Raw genomic sequence first — 22,293 nt, forward strand, 5'->3', positions numbered from 1 at the left:
TGTAGAAACTATTATAAAAATGTAGATAATCCCTTTGTAGATGACCTCTTATATTGTATAAGTTGTCTCTCGTTCATCAAGAGAGATATGAGAAAGTTACATTGTAAAAGGTAACAAGTAAAATAAGCATAAACATGCTTAGAGTTGGTTAGAGAAGTTATAAGTTAAAAAGGCAGAAGCTGTTCGAACCTTTGCAGTATCCTTGGATGTTCTAGTTTATTTTATGAGAAGAACTTTCGTGAAAAGAAAAAAAAGATAACATTCAAAAGCAAAAAACCCTGTTTTCGGTCCATGCTTCCCGATACCTTCTTATATGTAAGGCACAAGAACGCCGCATGTTAACGTTCCGGTAGGAGATTTCGGCCCCTCCACGTTATCCTACTTGGGAGACCATCAGTGTTTGGCTCCGAGCATGCGCTGAAACCTGGCAATCTTGTGCGTGCATTCGTGCGTGCATTTGTGCGTGCATTGCGTGCATGTTGCGTGTCGGCTCCAGTGGTCGGCCGGCTGCCGGTTTTATAAACATGGAGGAAGTGAGAAAGAAATTTACTCCTTGTATCATTGTTCATGGCGGTGCCTGGGCTATTCCAGATCATTACCGTGAGGTTTGTTGCTCTGGAATACAAGAAGCAGTAAAAGCAGGCTATACTTGTCTTAAAAATGTTAGTAGCAAATGTGTTGAATCATCTATGAATTGATGTCCCGATGAGCTCTATTGATAATACTTACTCTTCGAGTCTCCGTACATCTCACAGTTTCAATAAAGTCTTTCTTTGTTTAAACGAATATCCAGGGGGAAAGTGCATTAAATGCTGTTGAGAAAGCTGTCAATTGTATGGAAGATAATCCAAACTTCAACGCTGGACACGGCTCTGTACTCAATGAACTAAACCAAGTAGAATGTGATGCAATGATAATGGAGGGGAGAACATTAAATTCAGGTTTGCGCATTAAACTGAAAAATAACTGAGGCAAAATCATTGAATATTAACCTGGAGGCTGTGCTAGGATGGACCTTATTTTTGTGATTCTAAAATCATCATCTTCATTTAAACTATTTCCATTTTCAGAGTGCTTTTACTCACTCAAATATCCATATTCTTTGCATCCTAGTCTCATCATAGCTTATCCTAAGGTTTCACTCATGTAGCTAAGTACATCCTCTAGTTTTTTCCTCGCCTGCAGCAAGCCTATGTTTCAATATGTATTTGGTTTCAAACTTACAGGAGCTGTTATGGCTGTGAATCATTTTTCCAATCCAGTATCATTTGCAAGGAAAATCATGGAAAGGACTCCACATTGTGCATTAGACAGCAAAGGGGCATTGTCATTTGCCAAGAAGATTAACTTTCCTATTCTGGAAGATCCATTGGAACTGGTGACATCACAAGCAAAGTCAAGGGAGAATTTCTATGGAAATTATGAGAATGCCATCGAAGGCCATATTGGAAAGTCTACTCAAGATTATCATGATACTGTGGGTGCTGTTGCTATGGATGAAACTGGATGTATAGCTTGTGCAACATCAACAGGTGTCACTTTTCTCCCTTCCCTCCCCCCCCCCTTTCAGTATTTGTTATGCATGCCCACCGTCCTTATGGTCACCAAGATAGCCAAACTCTGCAAAAACAATTTATTGACAGGCATTTTAAAGTTATTATTTTTGTGTTATTAGCAAGAGTTGAAATGCATATACAAAAAACATAGTGTCATCTTATCAACCTCTAACTAATAGATTTTGATGCATTTTATGAAAAAGTTTTGTTGAAATTCAACTCTTCCACACCTGCAGGTGGCTTGCCAGCTAAGATGCAAGGCCGTATTGGTGACAGTCCTCTCATTGGTTGCGGAGGATATGCTAATGAATACGGTGGATGCTCAACTACCGGTCATGGTGAATCAATGATGAAGATAACGTTAGCAAGAGAAGTGATTTTCAACATTGAAAAAGGAAAAAATGCACAGGTAAATAAACTAAAATGTTGGCTTTACAATGTTAGAAAAGTGTTTTTTTTGTTTTCAGACCTTGTTGAGCATCATAGCGTTCCTTGAGAATTATTTTGTGTATTTTAAACATATAAAGGTTTCAGCGGAAGAAGCCATCGAAAAAATGAAAAATCGTCTTGATGGCCATGGTGGCGTGATCGTCATAGACTGTCATGGCAACTTTGGGAAAGCGTTCAACACGGAGAAAATGGCCTGGGCACGAATAAAAGATAATGTTCTCGAATACGGTGTGGAACACAACGAATGCGTGCAAGTAACGTTGATTTAGCGAATTTGTTTTTAAATTTTCTTATCAATGTTTTACATTTTGGTTAAAGTCTTTGACATGTCGGCAGATAGGACGATCGTGTGTGGTAAAAACTGCTGGATATTGTTTTATTTACTGCATGCCCGCTTATGATAACAATACTTAGAGAATTGAACTAAACTCTTTAATAAATTTCGCCCTATGCTCAGGATTCTGCTCAGTTGTTTTATTGATTTAACAAATACTTGCGTGTACATGTCAGTTTCGCTATTTTTTAATGAAGTTCCCAGTACTAAACCTGATCCATCTCAATATACTTAAGATATTTGTTTTTACCGCTCTCAACTCAAGTAAATGATGGCAATTGGCCTTTAATCCCCCAGTCATCAGTAAAATGCAACGTTGAATATATAATTAGTCTTTCTTCCGTCACACTGCTGCTTATGGCACGAAACTCTAATTTACATGCGAAGTGCTTGTGCTGTGTGTTTATCTCTGGACTTTGATTGAAATATTATACAGCTAAATAGTTTCTTTTGTTGATTTTTGATCTATTGTTTTGTGGGGAGAAAAACAACTCATCGGAATCAAGTTCGCTAAGGGTGGAAGATAATCTTGTATGAAACATAGAAGTTTTAAACAACTGTAAGTTCTTTCTTGTTGTGATGCGCTCTTATTAGGAAATGGATATAGTTTCGATTTGTGTATTGATATTTGAATGTCTTAAGTACGTTTGAAATAGTCGGGCAATCCATTTAAGAAGAAGTTTTTTATGACCAACATCCTTTATCTATTGTAGGCAAAACGTTCTGTATTTTCGCAAACTTTTTGCTTTTTTTTGAAATGTTTTTAATCGTGAACGCCTTGTATACAATTATGATGACGATAGCGTGTTATAGATCATCAATTGTGAACAGGTTAAGTTCCTTGTGGCGTTCACTCGGTTTTTTTGTCAAGAACAACGGTATTTTCTCAGTTCTTAAGCTCTAAGCATTTCTTCTTAAATAGAAACATCATTTTTACGACGAAGCAAGTTTTCGGTAGCTTTCATTGTCTGCTCAATATTAACTATCTTTATATGGCGTATATTTTGAAATATTCGAATGCTCGCTCTTAAACATTTAACTTATTTGTTTAAATCACATCGTCTCTTTAAGAAAAATCATTCCACATGCCATACTATCCTTACAGGAGGTCTTCTTGGTATGTAATTTCTATAGTATCATGTCGTTTCTTGGTTTTAAATCATTGGGCAAGAACAGTGTATTGTTCGTTCGCTCAATACTACTTCAACGTTGGAATTTAGTATTCGTCCTACAGCTTAAAGTAACAAATAATTTTTGTCCATCTTTCAATTTGCCGATGATGGTTTAAATATTCAGCGTTTGTTAAAAGGTTGTCAGCTATTGCCTTTTAAACTTTATTGCAAACATATTGTCCCCCAATAGTTATCGTATCTATACTTAATCAACGCACTATACTTATGTGTACTGTAGGGAACCAGTTTTGGTTGTCTTTACACCACCTCGTACGCTAAGTTTAACATATATGGGTTTACACCATTTTACACTATACCGGATTCGCTCATCAAGACATCTTCATTTGCTTTAAAGATGTAACTGCTCGGAGTAAAAGCTTACTAAGTTGATAGATTTAGTCTATTTGATTGTGTTTCTGACGTTGAACAGTTTCACTGCCTTTTAATACAAAGAAAATTTAACGCGCTACGTATGAAATTTGGTGTAATATAAAACATGGCCTAAGATTGTGCATGAGAGTCGCACTTGATGGCTTAGTTAAACTTTTTATTTGATAATGGCATGAAAGCTATGTTCTTAATGACGTCATTTCTTATGGAATAAAACCTCTTTATTATTAAAAATTATGTAAGTCAATTAAACATTAATTGTATTTTTTGTGTGGCAGGTTGGCGTGGTTATAAGGACATTGCATTTAATACAAAATGAATGTTTGACGTAACTAAAGTCTGCTTCGTATTTCTTTTGTTTATTCAATATAAAAACTGCTTGATTGTTTTGAAGTAGTTCAGCTTTGGTTTTTAGAGTGTATTTAGCTAATTTTAGATGTATCCATTGTGTATCGTGTACGAGACATGTGGGAGTCACAATACCATATAATAGGTTTTGGTTAAATTGAACTTTAGCCGACTTCATTCGCTGTAGATCATATGTGTTAGAATTCAGTTTGAATTATATTTATTGGCTTTGTGTTGTACTGTTCACGCGCTTTATACTTTGAAAACGTCGAACATAAATATTGAGTAAAAGAAAACTGGGTATCAACCTTTTCTTTTAAGTAAAAAATATGGTGAAAGTTATGTTAGTAAGTTAGTAACAGAAAGAACAGGAAACCAAATTCTAAGAATTCAATAGAAAACGTTTGTATTATGATCGTAAGTGTGTTAAAAATATCACTTTGTAGGAGACACGTCCGTCGTTCTTGTAGAAACAATAATGGATATGGATGGTGTGAATGGGTTTAGTTTACGGGGAAATTTACCTTTAAATTGTTCTAATGAGGTCTGGAATTGAGTTCGGAAAATTTCCCAAACTGTTAATTCAATTGCGGAATCACTTAAAATTGCCAAACTTAATTTGGTTCAGACTTCAGACGCCAAACTTTTGCCGCTTGTAATTTGGGAAGTGAATTCGGCTCATGTGAAATTTTTCTTCTCTCATATGTAAGAAAATAAAAGCCTTTTCTTTAAAAGCATTAACCAATGGTGGAGGATTTCATTTTCTTTTTCTCGTTTAGAGTTAAGCTGACAACATCAATGGCCAAACAATATCAACTTGTCTTTTTGCTTTTTATACTTTCAAATCAAGGTAAAATCCAACCCTTGTACTGTTGTACAGTACATTTATATACAGATCATTAATGAACATTTGGGTGTTTTTCGTCTTCACAACGACGCCTGATGTTAATAGTTTTACAACGATTACACTATTTGCAAACACCGTACCTTTAATTAAACATTTTAAGATGTTATTATAAATTTGTTTCACGTATTTGCTACAACTGTATAAATTATCAAAATTAGGGGAGTTGAAATGCACCCTGCGTCACAAAAATGAAGACGCATTTCTCATATTTATTTTCATTTTATTTTATTTCTGAGCGTGGTTGTTGACATTTGGTATTTTCTTCTGTACAATAAGTACATCCAAACTCTCTCTTTCAATTTGTAGCAAACAGTCAGTTGGTGTGTAATCAATGTTTGAACAGTAATAATGGCATGGGAGATTGTGGAAGAGAGCAACGATGCACAAGTGAAGAGCCGCGCTGTTTAGCTATAAGAAGAGACGTTGATGATCTACTTGGGAACGTAGGAACCATTTACGAGACGCGATGTGCAAGTTCTACAGAATGCTCATCAAGCAACTTGAGAAATATCTGTCCTGGTGATGATTGTCAAGCCCAATGTTGCTCAACCAATAAATGTGATCCTTTCGTTTTGATGAGGTAAATATCAAGTGAAGAACGTGTTTTCTTTCAAATCACGAAAATTCCCTCGTTTACTGTTTTCTGTTTCTTTATCTTTAGTCAAACATCATCCGTGCTCAACCACGAACGTTCCATTGTTACCAATGTAGTCGAGAATCCCTCGATACCTGTACACATTCACGTCAACGCTGTGACGAAGATCAAGATGTATGTCTTTCGCTTCTCATGGAGGGTGGTAACGATCCAAAGAGTTACTATAAACGTTGTGCACGCAGGGACGAATGCACCGAAAGTGAATTGAATAGATTGTGTAATGAACACATGGACGAATTCACTCAAAAACAATGCAGGGCTACTTGTTGTCATGAAGAAATGTGCAACACTAGTTCCTTTCATATGATTTCTTTAATACTTCTCGCTTGTGTGTTTCTACTTGTTCTTGCTGCAAATTAACAAAAACACGTCATGAATAATACTTTGTAGAATGGAGTATTGTGGACTAATGTTCATTTTTAATGTTTCTATATATTGCTCAAAGATACATAGTTCTGCTTACAATTATCTAACAATGTATATATTTTTCTTGTTCCTCTCTTATATTTAATGTGCAAATAGTTCGCTCCAACTATTTAGATTGAATATTCACGTTAAATACTTCAACAAATTTTAAAATAAACATTGACAATTTTTCGTCGTTCTATTAATCCGGGTTGTGTGGATTTCATAATCTTGTTATGGATTAAGGATGTCACCTAGGCTACCCAACAAGCTTTTCGCTTTCCTTTCCAATGTTTGTTTTATTTTAAGATGGAGGAAAACTGAAATTATTTTTTCTTTATCCTTTTGATAATTTTCTGGCGGCTTGTTTCTATAATTGTTTGAGAATGCAATTACGCTATATGAAGACGCTTCTTCCGTCACAGGTAATCTTGTTTAAGAACTTTCTGCTGTTCGACAAGAGCTCAATGGTCTGTCAATGTTTGAAAATTTTCAATTCCAGGATGGTGCATGTAAAGTCACTGCCATGGCTTGGTCAGCCAACAATCAAAAATTGGCTGTTGTTACAATGGACAGAGTTGTTATACTTTTTGATGAAATTGGCGAAAAGCGCGATAAATTTGCGACGAAACCAGCCAATTCCCAGGTATAAACTATGAAATAAGTCGATTTGAATCTGTCGATAAGACTCATCTTGTATTGCTTGTTAAAAAATAGGCTGGAAAAAAGAGCTATGTCGTTAAAGGATTGGCATTTTCGCCTGATTCCACAAAGATTGCTGTGGGACAATCTGACAGCATCGTGTTTGTTTACAAAATTGGTGAAGATTGGTAAGGCTGCCCTTGTAATTATGAGGAATCGTATCTTCACAAAACTTTGAATTTTGTTTTTCCTTTAATATTTTATAGGGGTGACAAAAAGGTGATATGCAATAAGTTTGTGCAGCAGGTATTTTATTCTTTCTTTTATACTGTCATATTTTTTATTCATCAATTTTTTCTTAATAAAAATCTTTTTTATAACAGAGTGCTGTGACATGTCTTGTGTGGCCAGCAGATCAACCATTTCTTGTATTCGGACTTTCTGATGGCAAAGTGCGCATTGCAAACCTTAAGACAAACAAATCTCAAACTCTTTATGGCACAAATAATTATGTGGTATCTCTAGCATGCAAGTACGTTTTCTTGCTCAAATTGAGCTACATTTTATGCATTATAGATAATATTTTATATGTATTTGCTTTGCTCAGCTCATCAGGTCTTGGTTTATTATCTGGACACATAGATGGTGCCATAGTAAGGTACTTCTTTGATGATGAAGGAACTGGACTCTCACAGGTTATAACTCATATTATAAATAGGTTTTATTAACATACCAAAAGAATGTAAACATGTAGTTATGAAATTCACCATTTATTTAGGGTCAACTAGTTAAGCATTCTTGTCCACCTTACTCATTGTGTTGGGGTTGTCTGTTGTCGCAGCAGGATGTGACAAGCGCATTGTAGCGTATGGGAAAGAGGGAAAGGTCATCCAGAATTTTGACTACAGTCGAGATGAAAGTGAGAAGGAATTTACGGTTGCTGTGTGTAGCCCAAGTGGTCAGTCTGTTGTCGTGGGTAGTTTTGACAGGTATCTATCCTTGATGTTTATTACTTTTGGTTGAATTACAAAATACATGTCTACCTTAACAGATTACGGATATTTAACTGGAGTCCACGTAAAGGTGCCTGGGATGAGAGCAAAATGAAAGAAATTGAAAATTTGTACACCATAACAGCATTGTCATGGAAACAAGATGGATCAAGATTAGTTGCTGTAAGATTCAATCTATAGTTAAAAGAAATGCTGACTGAATATCACACCAAATGTTACCTCTTTGTACTCCTCCCTTGTTACAATATCATACCATATTTATGATACCTCTTCCCACCCCTCCCTTGTTACAATATCATGCCAAATGATGCCTTCTCCCACCCCTCCCTTGTTACATCTCTATTCTTTTTGCAGGGAACATTGTGTGGCAGTGTTGAACTCTTTGACTGCTGTCTCAGAAGAACCATCTATAAAAATAAGTTTGAAATTACATATGTTGGTCTGAGTCAGGTCAGACTTTGACGAAAAAATTGTTTTTACTTTCGTAAATGCTGTTTTGATTATTGACAAAAGGATTTTTATCTCATTCACTCATGTGTCAAGCTCATATTTTTGTTTTTTCCATTTTCTTTCAGGTTATTGTAAAGAATCTTTCTTCTGGCACGCGTGTTGTCTTGAAATCTCACTATGGCTACGAGATTGATAAGGTCAGCGTCATGGGAAAAGATAAATACTTGGTGGCGTACACGTCAGATACATTGTTGCTAGGTGATCTACAAAGCCATAAACTGAGCGAGGTTAGTGAGCTCCTGATGTCGTGCACATCATCACCGTCATGTGTTGCATCCTTCTCTATCCTATGCAATCCTTCACATTCACAGGGAGATTTATTTGAAAGAAGTGTTCGTTAATATTTTATTGAACATTGTTGTCTTATTGTATACGAATGATTTCAGAGTATCCTATCTTGTTCTCTACCATCATAAGCATTTGTTTTTACCTTTATACTCTCATTAACTCTCGTGTATGACTGTAATCGTTTCTTTTTGAAAAGAATTCATTTTTTTTCTCACCAAGGTTCCTTGGCCGAGCTCAGGAGGAAACGAAAAGTTCTTCTTTGAAAACGAAAACGTAGGTTGACGTGAGATTACATGTAACACCGAAAAATGTCCAAGATTTTTCACCGTCTTGAAAATTTTCCTCTCGCTTTTAAAACTTTTTAAAAGCGGTTTTTTTACGTTCCACAGGTTTGCATGATATTTAATGCTGGAGAACTTTCTCTTATTGAATATGGTAACAATGAGATCTTATTTACGGCTAGAACGGAGTTCATGAATCCTCATTTGATAAGGTAGGATAACGAAGGATGTTATATATTTACAATGGAAATTTTTGATAATACTGTTTCTCTTAGTGTTCGTCTAAATGAACGTAAGATCAGAGGAGTAGAAAATGTCAAAATGATGGCGTATCTTATTGATTTAAAGACAATATGTGTTGGTAGGTCTGTGAGGGAGAAATAGGGATCGATGGGGATTGAATTACGTTGTAGGAATTGGGTAAATTTTATTGATTCAGTGTGTTAATGATCGACAGTAAATAAATTACCCGTTTATCCGTGATTTTAATATTTGTCAACATTATTCTCTAGTTGATTTGTTGTCTGGTTTCAATGTGGCGTCCGTTGGTCATGACTCGAAGATTGATTGGCTAGAGGTATGGCTCTTCATCTTGTCCTTCTTTCATGGTTCTTTTCTTAAATGTTGTGTGGTGACGGAGGTCCTGGAAACTAAGTTGACTTAGTGTGCTATACTATCACTCACTATAAGGAGGAAAAAGTTTTTCGTAATCTTTTTATTTGCTTTTTCTGTTTAAATGTTTAAAGTTGAATGAAACTGGACGAAAACTTCTTTACCGTGACAAGAAATCAAAGGTAAACAATGATACAACATATAGAACACCAAAGTAGATAGAAATATTGAAATCATTTTTCTCTGTGTTTTGACTGAATGTAAGTCATCAATCATCATCTCTAGATTACCATTATTGTAAATTTTATAAAAACCGACTCACAACTGGGAGCTGCTGCAACCAAGCCGCCACAAGCTTCACGTTTGTTTCTCATCAAAACAACTAATGCTGTATTACATCATCTAAAAAGTCCTTTCTACATAGAGTAGCCTAAACTAAACAGTCGTGAATACTAAACAACATATGTCTGTGATCCATCCATTCTTCTCGAACTGTGCGGATGCAACAACAAAACGTGCTTGATACAACCTCCCTCGCCGCTGCACCAATTCACAAATGGGCTCCCAGGGGAGAGTTTGAAAAAACATTTTTAGCCTTTTTTGTACCTCAATCCGTGGAAAATAATACTCAGTTTGAATTTCTACTGTAAAGAACTTCAACATTTGTCTTTGTTCATAATTTTACGATATTTTGTGATAAATAAAACCATTTTTTCATGCCAGCTTTATCTTCTTGATGTCGAAACTCATAGTCGTACGACAATATTAAACTACTGTACCTACGTTCAGGTGGGTTGCCTTCATTTAAGGTAGCAACAATGTTTCATCTCTCTATTGACTTCGTGTTCTATTTTTCATTCTCGTTCAGTGGGTACCCATGAGTGACGTTGTTGTTGCCCAGAATCGTGGAAATCTTTGTATCTGGTATAATATTGACGCTCCACAGAGAGTAACTATGTTTCCTATAAAGGTATTATGACATTGGATTACGCAACTAGTTACATATTAAATAATAAAGACTTTGACTGGGCAGTTTTTAATGTGTTTGAGGTATACTAAACAAAACAGATTTTAAATGCCCAGTTTTTAATGTGTTTGAGGTATGCTAAATAAAACAGACTTTGAATGCGCAGTTTTTAATGTATTTGAGGTATACTAAATAAAACAGATTTTAAATGCCCAGTTTTTAATGTATTTGAGGTATACTAAATAATAAAGACTTTGACTGCGCAGTTTTTAATGTAGGTGTTGGATATACTAGGTAAAGTAAACTTTAACTGAACAGTTTTCCATTCATTTTAAGGGAGATATAGTGGATCTTGAACGAAACGAAGGCAAGACAGACGTTGTTGTCAATGAAGGTGTCACTACTGTATCTTATACGCTGGATGAAGGATTGATTGAGTTTGGTACAGCTATCGATGATGGGGATCTAACAAGGTATCACAGGGGATCTAATTTGTTTAACAAAATAACAATAGGTGTACCGACATCATGCTTCTTCTGTTTTCATTCTAGGGCCGTGTCCTTTCTAGAGACGCTGACAATGGTGCCAGAAACTGAGGCAATGTGGAAGACACTTAGTAAGCTTGCCTTGGACGACAGACAGCTCATCATTGCAGAGAGATGTTTTGCTGCGCTTGGCGATATCAGTAAAGCAAAATATTTAAGAAATATCAACGAGCTTGCCGAACAGGCTGCTGCAGATTTCGTAAGTTTGACATGTAGGATACATAGGGATAGTATAAATTATAATAAGGGATATTTGGGGTCTTAAGCTGGGTACATGTGTATGATGGGAAGTGTTTATTCAGGGTGGAGACGGTAGTCATCATTACATGGTGCGAGCAAAGTTGGCGATACTGGAGAAGAATTTTAAAATGGCCGAGAGCATTCTTTTGGAGCAGGGGCATGTTGACGAGGCTATAGAAATGTATCAAGAGCTACACAAGTGGGATGAAGCAATAGCTGTAGCTGAAGCAAAGGTTTGATTAACTCACTATTTATATTATAAAAGACATTTTATCAGCGACTAAAGGAAAACACGAAGATTGTCCTGCTTCACAGATATCATAATCTATACTTCATTCGCCCCATTTGTCGTAGGGTCATCCCGAGGTGGACAAGCTACGTAGCTCACATCTACAGTGGCTCATGGACACTAGACAAGAAGAAAAAGCTGGGGAGGTAAAGTTTTATTTTCCCACGACATATGGCTGGACTACTGATTATAACATAGAATTTCACATGTTGTTTATTCCAGGTGAAAGAAAGTCAAGGAAGTTTCATGGAAGCCATCAATCTTTATATGAAAGCTGGTTTACCCGCACGGGCAGCCAGACTTGCTATGAGTCGTGAGGTATGTGGATTTTGACCTGCAAAAATGGGGCAGGAATGGGTTATTTTAATTAGTTTTATTCTGGAGAAATTTACATTACAGGAACTCGCTAATTCACCTGATTTAATGGAACGAATAGCTGCTGCATTGTTCAAATCTGGTCTGTATGACAAGGTAGCGTTTTGTTTAGCTGTTAAATTTCTTCCATGGATGTAGAATATTCACTCTCTTTACTGTAAATTGTTTTTAGGCAGGTGAACTGTTTGAACGAGTACGTAAAGAACAGCAAGCTTTAGAAGCATACAAGCAAGGAAATGCTTACAGGAAAGGTATGACAGGACAAGAACGTGACACTCACATGTTATAAACGTGACACTCACTTGTTTTATACGTGATATTCACTCTTTATAATCCTGACACTCGCATGTTATAAACGTGACACTCACATGTTGTAAACGTGACACTCACTCGTTATAATCGTGACACTCACTCGTTATAATCATGACACTCGCATGTTGTAAACGTGACACTCGCATGTTATAAACGTGACACTCACGTGTTATAAACTCACATGACTATAATGCATGACACTCACAGTTTTGAAATATTGATGAAGCAACGTACGTTGTTACAGCTGTCGAACTCGCCCGAGTCTCGTTTCCGCGTGAAGTTGTGAAACTTGAGGAAGCTTGGGGCAACTATTTATATTCACAAAAGCAAATGGATGCTGCAATCAATCACTACATAGAAGCAGGGTAAGTTTATATTGACGGTTTGTATAAAGGAAAAACATCTTCACATTATTTTGGTCTAAATTACTTTCTAGTTGCCTGCTTTTAAAGTCCCTTTCAACTTATATTGAGTTGTTATAATAAAACTTGTTTTGTTTTAAAGTTGTACAATTAAAGCTATTGATGCTGCAATCCATGCTAAACAGTGGAACAAAGCTGTACAGATATTGGAAGTCGTTGACGATGAAGAAACGGCTAGGAAGTAATAGCATTGTTTTTAATTTTTTGATGTGAATTTCTTCAACCAAGACACTTACTTTTTTGTTGTGTTTCACAGATACTATAAACTAATCGCGCAACATTACGCACAAGCCAAAGAATACAAGGTACACCTAGGTGATTTTAGGAATGCAAGGTACAACTGGGTGATGAAGGTATACTCGCTTGTACATTTGTTAGATTGCAGAGAAACTTTACGTGAAAGCAGGACATCCTAAAGACGCTATCGATATGTATACAAAGGAAAATATGTATGAAGCTGCGCATAAGGTTCATGGAACTGGTTTTTTTTATCTCTCGTTTAAAAGTTTTTAAGAAAAATATTCTTTTCGTGGTTAAATAAACCACGTGATGCGTTAATAATCCAGAGAGTTTGTCGTGGTGACACAGCTTCATATTGACTTGAAAAGCGCTATTGCCATGGTAGGGGGTGACTTCTCAAGAGTTGTGAAAGCCAATAGAAAACTTAAGAGTTTTGAAACTTTAGCAACCCTAAAGAAAAGCAAGACAAAACCAAGAAAATCTTGGGTTTCTCTTGTTTTTCTAACTTTTGTTGGTTTTTTCTAGAACTATTGGGAACTCTATGATTTTTTGCTATTCACCTGGCAATTAGACTTTCAGGGCAATATTACATTATTGGTGAAGTAATAACTTTGAAGTAAATGGTTTGAACCCGGGAGTATCGTTACATGTTTGTAAATGTAGATCGTCCTGGTTGGTATAGTCCTGAGAAGGACTATTTTGACTCTGAAGATGAATACCGCCAAGGTTGTCGAAACGTCAGTCAACAACAACAAAAACAGTCCTTCTCAGGACTATACCAACCTGGACGATCTACATTTACAAACATGTAATAACTATGAAATAATCTGCTCTCCTGCCTTATGATGATTTTTTGTCCTTATTTAGTTGACATTGACGTGTATGGAACCAGAAGAAGTGACGTCACTTTACGTCAATCAAGCTCAGCAACTTGAGCAACAAGGAAAATACAAAGAAGCTGAAAGGTTACTGATGTCCATCTCTTTACTGGTCTGTATAGAAATTCTTACTAATTATGGTTTGAACTTGTTTCGCTTCAGGCTTTATTTGACCATTAACGAACCAGATTATGCAATAAACATGTACAAGAAAATCAGACAGGTACTCTTATGAAGATCAAATTATGTATTCATTAGAGTAATTATTGTATTAATTGTCTACAGTACGATCACATGATTAAATTGGTGAAACAATTTCACGAAGATCTTGTCGATGACACCCATATTCACTTGGCAAAGGTAAGGACTTTGTACTGTTGTGTACCTTGGTTAAAACCCTTTATAATATCCTACTTGCTTAGGGATCTAACAGGATGTTATGTAGAATCTTCAAATTCATCCTTTATGCGTTTTTATTTCAGTTTATTCCATTACTTTCTCGTGTGATTTTCTTGGCTATTAGCTGCAGCAATAATCTCCCCTACGGTAAAATATCCCCAACAGCAATAATCTCCCCTACGGTAAAATATCTTATAAACGAACAGCGAGTTTGAAATTGCTATAAAGAAACATATTAGCAGATGATTTATGTGAAAATTTGTGACTGAGCGAGCTAATTACTCCATGATCGGTACTAGTACATAGAGCTCGTCGTTGCCATGACCATGAACTTGGAGAGTTGATGGAGTTAACTGCATACTCAGATTAATTTTCAATTAATTTGTGACGGAGCGAGCTCTAAAATTGGTGCTTGGTTGCTTTTTCTGCTTAAGATTGTTTTGACAAATGCACATCAAACTCATCAACACTTTGTTACGGCACTTGAAATATCCGTGACAATGTTAGAGATGTTTTATTTTTCTCTATAACTTTGTATCTTAATATTGCATGTCATATCCAAGCTTTTTTTTGATACGACAGAAAATGGTTTTTATTTACTCTTACACCTTCTGCCTTTATAATTAGTCGTTCTGGATTTCTAAAATAAAGTTTACAAATGCCCCAAAGCATCTTCTTTCTATTTTTTGCCACTATTCTTCAAATACAACACTATGTCCGACCATTTGATCGTCAGAGTTTTGTGTTCACCGTCGGAAAGGTGGGTTTAATGCAAGTGATATTTTATTTTATGTATTTCAACCAGGAGCTTGAAGGGAAAACCAATTACGTCAAGCAGAACATCACTACGTACAAGCAAAGGACTGGAAAGCTGCTGTAAATATGTACCGCAGTAATGAATTATGGGACGAGGCGTATCGGGTAAGACGCTGATGAAGTGCATTTGTTATTCATAAAATGTTAACATTTTGTGTGTTTTCAGGTTGCTAAGCAACACGGTGGTCCTACACCATCTAAACAAGTTGCGTATCTTTGGGCAAAGACTTTAGGTAGGTAACAGTTTATATAGCTTATTGTGGTGCAAGTATTTTATATTTTACAGTATTGCTGTTATATAATACGTTCATAGGTGGTGATTCTGCTGTAAAACTTCTCACGAAATTTGGTTTACTTGAGACTGCGATTGATTACGCTGCTGATAATGGGTATAAACATATTTACTAACAATCGTTACTTCAATATCACCCCCGACAACCATCACCCACCACCACCACCATCCCTACCATCTCTACTATCCCCACCATCATCACCACCACCACCACCATCCCCACCATCTCTACTATCACCACCATCATCACCACCACTACCACTACCACCATCACCACCACCACCACCATCAACACCACCATCGCCACCACCATCACCACCACCACCACCATCACCACCATCATCACCAACATACCTCACCACTATTACCACCATCACCACCCCACCACCACCACCATCAACACCACCATCGCCACCACCACCACCACCCTCACACCCTGCGTGAACTTTTCGTGACATGACTACTGCTAAGGATGCAAAAATGTCAGTCAACACCAACACCAACTGCTCTTGTCAGAACTACATTAACCTTGACGATCTACATTCAAAAACGAGTAATGTTCGTTATCTTGTAGATCATTTGAATTTGCGTTTGATCTTGCTCGAGCTTCAAAGAAAGAGAAATTATCAGATATTCATTTGAAGCACGCCATGTTTCTTGAGGATGAGGGCAAGTTTCAAGAAGCCGAGAGGGAGTTTATAAAAGCAAACAAACCAAAGGAGGCTGTACTGATGTAAGTAGAACTTTTTATCAAGAAATTTATCATTATTTAAATCAATGAAGACATATTATCAAAGGATATGCTTTAGCTATCGGTGAAAGAATTATTGATCATGTTCTTAACAATAGAATATATACTGTGTGGAATACATTTTGTTTTTGATTGCTCGTCCCACTTTACAGTGGCTTTTTGCTGGCTTTGCCTTTTTGTCATTTATCTCACAGTTGAAATTACTATGGCTCAAACGAGTGTGTTATCTAAAACTTTGTCATATTTTTTTCACACAATGTTTTTTTTCCATGTTTGTAAATTTAGATCGACCAGGCTGGTATAGTCCTGAGAAGGACTGTTTTTGTTGTTGTTGACTGACGTTTCGACAACCTTAGCGGTAGTCATCTTCAGAGTCAAAGGAGTCATCTCAACAACAACAAAAACAGTCCTTCTCAGGACTATACCAACCTGGACGATCTATATTTACGAACATGTAACGATACTCCCGGGCTCAAACAATTTACTTTAATGTTTTTTCTTGTTAGGCATGTTCACAATCAAGATTGGGATAGTGCTCAACGTGTTGCTGAAGACCATGATCCAGATAGTGTTGCTGACGTGCTCGTTGGCCAGGTAATTTATATTCTTTATTTATATTCGCTGTGTACGTGTAAGGCAGTGTAAATTAAAGAAAAGTCTTGAAAATCGCAGGTTGTTTTACGAATACTTAGCTTAGCACTTTCCTGTAATATTTTACCAGAAATGGATGTCGTTATTCTATTGACTAATACATAAAAATGTAAACATTCAATAGAGAACCGTTTTAATGACTGAACCAGTATTTGCTTTATGTTCATTAGGCTCGAGTTGCTTTTGAAAAGAAAGATTATCAACGTGCCGAGACTTGCTTGCTTCGTGCTCAAAGACCTGAACTGGCGGCTAGATATTACAAGGTAGAAATTTGTTCTACTTTTAGATTGTAGTCATAGGTTGTGTTAGGATTAGGATTAAGGTTTACACTTGCTTGTGTCGAGCTCAATGAGCTAAACTGCGACTTGATATTACAAGGTAAAAATTTGTTTTTCTCTTAGGTTGTAGGTTTTCGGTATTGACTGTACCATGATAAGACACCATCGCTTCCAGCGATTATGATTTTATCTTTTTTCTCAGGAATCGGGAATGTGGACAGATGCTCTCAGAGTTGTGAAAGAATACCTGCCTCACAAGGTTTCTTACGGAAAAGTTTTAATTCTTATAACCATTTTATTCATCATTTTGTTCTTGTGTTTTCAAGATGTCACAGTTCCAAGACGAATATGAAAGGGAATCATTGAGAAAGGGCAGTGGGTAAGGTTATCGTCTTTATATATATATATATATATATATACCCACGTGTACTCAGTCGCATATGTATACTGTATTTATATGTTTAGTCATATATACTCATATGTACTCATATATACTGATATATACTCATATGTACTCATATATACTCATATATACTCATATATACTCATATGTACTCATATATACTCATATATACTCATATATATACTGATATATACTCATATATACTCATATGTACTCATATATACTCATATATACTCAAATATCTGCTCATATTGTACCTACTTTTAAACATTTCATGTACCAGTGGAATCTTAGCTCAGGCGATGGACTGGGAAACAAAAGGTGAACATTCGCGTGCGATCGATTTGTATTTAAAGATCACTCCAAACAATTCAGATGATTTTGATGTACTTGCAAGCTCTTTGGAAAAGGTACGTTTCATTTTGAGTCAAAGCTAGTGAATAATTGATTGACAACTCAATACATCTTTCCTTTTGTTTGTAATTTACAGGCTGTTGAACTGGCAATGAAATTTGTTCCCAGCAGAGCTGAAGACGTTACTTTAACCGCTTGTGAACGTCTAGCAGAGATAAAATATTACTCTAAAGTAAGATAATTGTAAACAAGCGAGCGCGAGTGAGATGTGTCTCTTTATGAACCTTTAGTTATTTCATGCCACTTTGTTCTCTTTAGTCTGCAGAATTGTATCTTGGCATTGAAATGGTGAAAGAGGCTATAGACATGTTTATAGAAGGAGAGCTTTGGAATAAAGCAAAGAAATGTGCTTCTGAGATGGCGCCAAAGTAAGAGCATTTATTTTGAGTTTTATGTTGTATAGAAATCGCGTTCGTTCATGGCGTCTTTTCTTTAGTTTGGAAGGTTACGTTGAGGAGAAATACGTGTCATTCTTGAAGCATAAGGGAAGAGCGGAACAGGTAAAAAGTTACTCATAACTTTCCCTTAGTTTATTTCAACTATTTATCGTGGTTTTTTTCTTTACAAAAGCTCGTGGATGTTGACGTCATTGCTGGTTTGGATATGATGGTACAGAGGGGAGAATGGGCGAAATGTATCCATACAGCCGAGCAACAGGTGTGGGACTAGGCCGAGCTCGTGTAGTAGAAACTATTTTTCAAAAAATAATGATGTAACGGTGATGAGCACGTCAGTTTTCTTGTTTTTGTCAGGGCAATGAAGTTCTCAGCAAGTACGTTGCTCAATACGCTGCATATTTAATAAAGGAGAATAATACAATGAAAGCTTTAGAGCTGTTTGTGACACATGGAGCACCACCAAGATCCCAGGTGATGTTTGGTAGTTTTAGGAGTACTAGCAATCGTACTGGTAGATTTTTATAGCTTTAGAATCACCAGCAATTTCTCAGGTAATGTTTTATAGTTTTAGGAGCATTACTAGTCTCTCAGGTAATGTTTTATAGCTTTTCAGACGTATTCGCTTCATGTGTTTGTCGAAACCAACATCGTGTTTACGTCGTGATTAAGTTGTGTTTACGTCGTGATTACGTCGTGATTACGTTGTGATAATTGGTTTACATGTGTAATTAGTAAGTTCTCAGTTTCTTTCACTTTATTCATTTACATATATGGTGTGTTAAATTCAGAACTTCAATATATACAAACGTATCGTCGATGAAATGGTGTCAATGGAAGAAATGAGTTCGCCCGATTCTTATCAACATTGGGCCAACATAAGAGATGTTCTCTTTGAATTAGTAAGCTAATATGGATACTGCATAGTTGATATGAGTATTGTATGATTGTTATGGATAATGCATGATTGATATGGATACTGCATGATTGATGTGGTTATTCCATGATTGATATGAATACTGCATGATTGATGGGGATATTGCATGATTGATATGAATACTGCATGATTAGTATGGATATTCCATGATTGTTATGGATAATGCATGATTGATGTGGATATTCCATGATTGATATGAATACTGCATGAGTGATATGTAAAACTATATGATTAATATGGATGCTGCATGGTTGATTTGGATATGCCATGATTGATATCGATACTTGGAGGTGAAATGTTTGAAATTAAATGTTGAAGATAATGTTCATACATTTTGTGTATTTTAGACTGAAGGATTGAACAAGAGTTCCAACGTCAATCCTGTCGTTTTAAAGGAATTTGAAAACAGATTACTTGTATGTCATTACTACGCTAATCGTGCTGCATGTTTACTACAAGATTCGTTGGTGAGTTGTAATATGTCCCATTTTACGTTTTCCAAATACACTGTCTTTCTCTATGTGGTACATTAATCAACTAGCTAGATACATGTCTACATAACTATGTCATTAGTTGGTGTCGTGAAAAAATGTTATTTTCCATCTTCATTCCCCAGGACTCTATTGCTGCACAACTCAGTATATCTCTGCTACGTCATACGGATATTGTACCATGTGACAAAGGTTTTTACGAAGCGGGCATGGCAGCCAAGGTGAGATTTCCATGCTCAACATAATCTTAATGACATTTTATTTCATGAACGATGATTTCTTAATATTGCAGAAAGCTGGTATGGAAAACATGGCGTTTGTCTTCTTGAATCATTATCTTGACATAAGTGAAGTGAGAATTGTTTCAGTTGACGCTTTAATTTAATCTCATGTGTTAAATAAGTATGTAATTCATCAAACCTCTCTCCCCCTCCCTTCCTCTCTCCCTATCTCCATCCTACCTCCCTATCTACCTCTCTACGTCTCCTCACTCCCTCTCTCCCTTCATCCCTATCTCCCCCCCCTCCCTCTTCCATTCCAAAAGAGTTTCATAAAGGATAAAAAATTTGGCCAAACATTACAGAGTCACTAATGTACTTTTTGGAATGACGTATTTTACGTATTTTCTGTATCTATGAACGTCACTTTATCATTAGGGCATTGAGGAAGGATGTTTGGAGTGACTTTTTATTTTCTGTATCTGTGAACATCACTTTATCATAGGGTATTGAGGAAGGAAGTTTGGAGTATCTTGATAACACTGATTTTATGGATACAGACATCCCGTATGAGGTTCCTGTACCCGAGAAACAGTATTTAACCGTAAGTGATCATGTGTACCCTCATAGGTAACATTAGCTATATATTTTGCTTGGAGTGAAGGCGTTTTAATTTGTTGTAAATATTGCAACTGAAAATCGTTTTTGTATTCTTAAACTTACTTATGACGTTATTGCAGGAGGAGAAACGTGAGGAGGTGAAGGATTGGGTTCTAGCTGTGTCAGTGGATGAAAAGGTTAATGATTCTTCCGAAAAAAATTTTCTTATCTCATTCTTAGTAGCTGTCGTTAGTATTTGGTAATTTTCTCTCTTTGAAACTTAAAGGAGCTTATACGCAAACAAAAACCCAACCTGAAGAAAGAAATTCGACATTTTAACTCCGTTTTCCAACTGTACATTAATTTCCATCTATCACACTCACTGTGCATGTCATGAAAATATCACATCTTCTACCACTTTTTTAAATTATGGCTTCCTTCTTATGTCGTCACTCACTCACACACACATTCTGTAAATAACCATTAAATTCATTAAGTACTACTACATCTGTTAAATCTTGTTTCTACTTATATATGTCACACTGCGACAAATGTATTAGTTAAGTTGAAACATGTTTATAATGAAAATTTGTTTTCTACATCAAATGTTTGGTTAATCTTGTGCTAATAAGATCATTGTATGAAATTTTATAGGTTGAACAAATTCTTCCCATTGACGAGCGTGGAACATATGCTGCATCTTTAGTATCTCCTACCACCAACATTACGTCATTACCTTGCGTCATCACTGGTATGTTTAATTACTATTGTTTAGTATAGACAACGTCATTCACCTTAATATATGGAGGATATCTGGGGAAGACGGGCGTTCACGTGGAATATTATCTACAATCGTAACTATTGAGGAAATCAACTTTTAATCTTTTAACATTCAACTTTGAGTATCTTTCCTTGAGGAGGGCATCTGGGGAACAAGGGCGTTTACGAGGGATATTGTGCTACACAATTGTACCAATTAAGGAAATCAACTTTTAACGTTTACCTTTGAGTATATTTCCATGAGAGGGACTTCTGGGGAGAAGGGTGTTCACAAGGGATATTGTGGGACGATTGAGAAAAACAACTTTTAAAGTCTAACTTTGAGTATCTTTCCTTCACAAGGTTATCCTGTTCTACGAAATAAATTAGAGTTCAAACGACCAGACAGGGCAGCTAACAAAGATTCGTGGAATAAGTTTGTTATGGCTACAAAGGTACATGTATTTTTATACATTTCATACGGTATAACTTTATCAACTTTAATCTTTAATGTACAATCATTCCATATGTATCTCAGGTATCGCACAATCCTGAGTGCCAAGATGTGTTGCGCTTTCTCGGTCAGTACTGTGGTGTACCACAAAATCTTTCTTTCTCATTTGGATAAAAATTGTATTGTTTGCTGTGAAAATTCCCTCGTGATCTCAGAGTGGATTATTTATTTGTATAAAGTACAAAACATCACTTATCTAGTTCGTATATATGACTACTGATAATGGCATTGTCGGTATCATAAAATGTTTAAATTACGTCCTTGAGTGGATAATCACTTAGATGACTGGAAAGGAAAACTTATCCAGTGATCTACCTTAAACTTATATAAACGTAATGTCAGTTTGAAAAACTTATGATTAAAGGACAGTAAAATTACAGTATAGAGTTTTAAATGAAGTTCTTTGTTTTGTTCTTAAGATCTCCTAAAGAAGATTTAATTTAAATACTCTTCCTTAACTAACCATTATAATAACATAAAAATAAGACTACATAAATTTTTACATCATACCCACGCAATCGCGATCATTCATTCTTAGAGAAGT

At 36.1% G+C, this 22,293-nt stretch overlaps 3 protein-coding genes across 3 annotated transcripts; all 3 read left to right on the top strand.

The window, feature by feature from the left end:
* The first annotated feature begins 489 nt into the window (after positions 1-489).
* Positions 490-2,465, top strand: LOC124451768 (isoaspartyl peptidase/L-asparaginase-like). The gene is made up of 5 exons (XM_047002356.1): positions 490-662; positions 794-941; positions 1,227-1,532; positions 1,793-1,965; positions 2,084-2,465. The coding sequence occupies exons 1-5, from the start codon at positions 525-527 to the stop codon at positions 2,273-2,275; spliced, it is 957 nt and encodes a 318-aa protein (XP_046858312.1). The 5' UTR covers positions 490-524; the 3' UTR covers positions 2,276-2,465.
* A 215-nt stretch (positions 2,466-2,680) lies between these two features.
* LOC124452266 lies at positions 2,681-6,172 on the top strand. Its single transcript, XM_047002849.1, has 4 exons — positions 2,681-2,899; positions 5,030-5,100; positions 5,464-5,737; positions 5,869-6,172. The coding sequence occupies exons 1-4, from the start codon at positions 2,874-2,876 to the stop codon at positions 6,170-6,172; spliced, it is 675 nt and encodes a 224-aa protein (XP_046858805.1). The 5' UTR covers positions 2,681-2,873.
* Positions 6,173-6,470: 298 nt separating this feature from the next.
* On the top strand, positions 6,471-22,143 carry LOC124451773 (intraflagellar transport protein 172 homolog). The gene is given in 55 exon segments (XM_047002363.1): positions 6,471-6,642; positions 6,720-6,863; positions 6,935-7,047; positions 7,126-7,165; positions 7,243-7,391; positions 7,467-7,554; positions 7,638-7,683; positions 7,686-7,848; positions 7,911-8,034; positions 8,227-8,322; positions 8,448-8,609; positions 8,890-8,943; positions 9,060-9,163; positions 9,227-9,312; positions 9,464-9,528; positions 9,698-9,745; positions 10,287-10,352; positions 10,432-10,533; positions 10,867-11,003; positions 11,082-11,274; positions 11,378-11,548; positions 11,670-11,750; positions 11,827-11,922; positions 12,004-12,075; positions 12,152-12,230; positions 12,536-12,656; positions 12,796-12,894; positions 12,970-13,018; positions 13,092-13,181; positions 13,821-13,918; positions 13,994-14,054; positions 14,117-14,202; positions 15,046-15,151; positions 15,213-15,279; positions 15,360-15,435; positions 15,913-16,071; positions 16,596-16,683; positions 16,911-17,003; positions 17,221-17,277; positions 17,345-17,397; positions 17,705-17,831; positions 17,912-18,007; positions 18,094-18,203; positions 18,272-18,335; positions 18,406-18,492; positions 18,588-18,704; positions 19,022-19,132; positions 19,515-19,634; positions 19,784-19,879; positions 19,951-20,010; positions 20,382-20,480; positions 20,617-20,673; positions 21,131-21,227; positions 21,599-21,690; positions 21,774-22,143. Coding segments are annotated over 55 exon segments (5,244 nt in total). The 5' UTR covers positions 6,471-6,603; the 3' UTR covers positions 21,864-22,143.
* Positions 22,144-22,293: the final 150 nt, after the last annotated feature.

This window comes from Xenia sp. Carnegie-2017, unplaced genomic scaffold, assembly GCF_021976095.1.
Source record: "Xenia sp. Carnegie-2017 unplaced genomic scaffold, XeniaSp_v1 HiC_scaffold_24, whole genome shotgun sequence".
NCBI lineage: Eukaryota > Metazoa > Cnidaria > Anthozoa > Malacalcyonacea > Xeniidae > Xenia > Xenia sp. Carnegie-2017.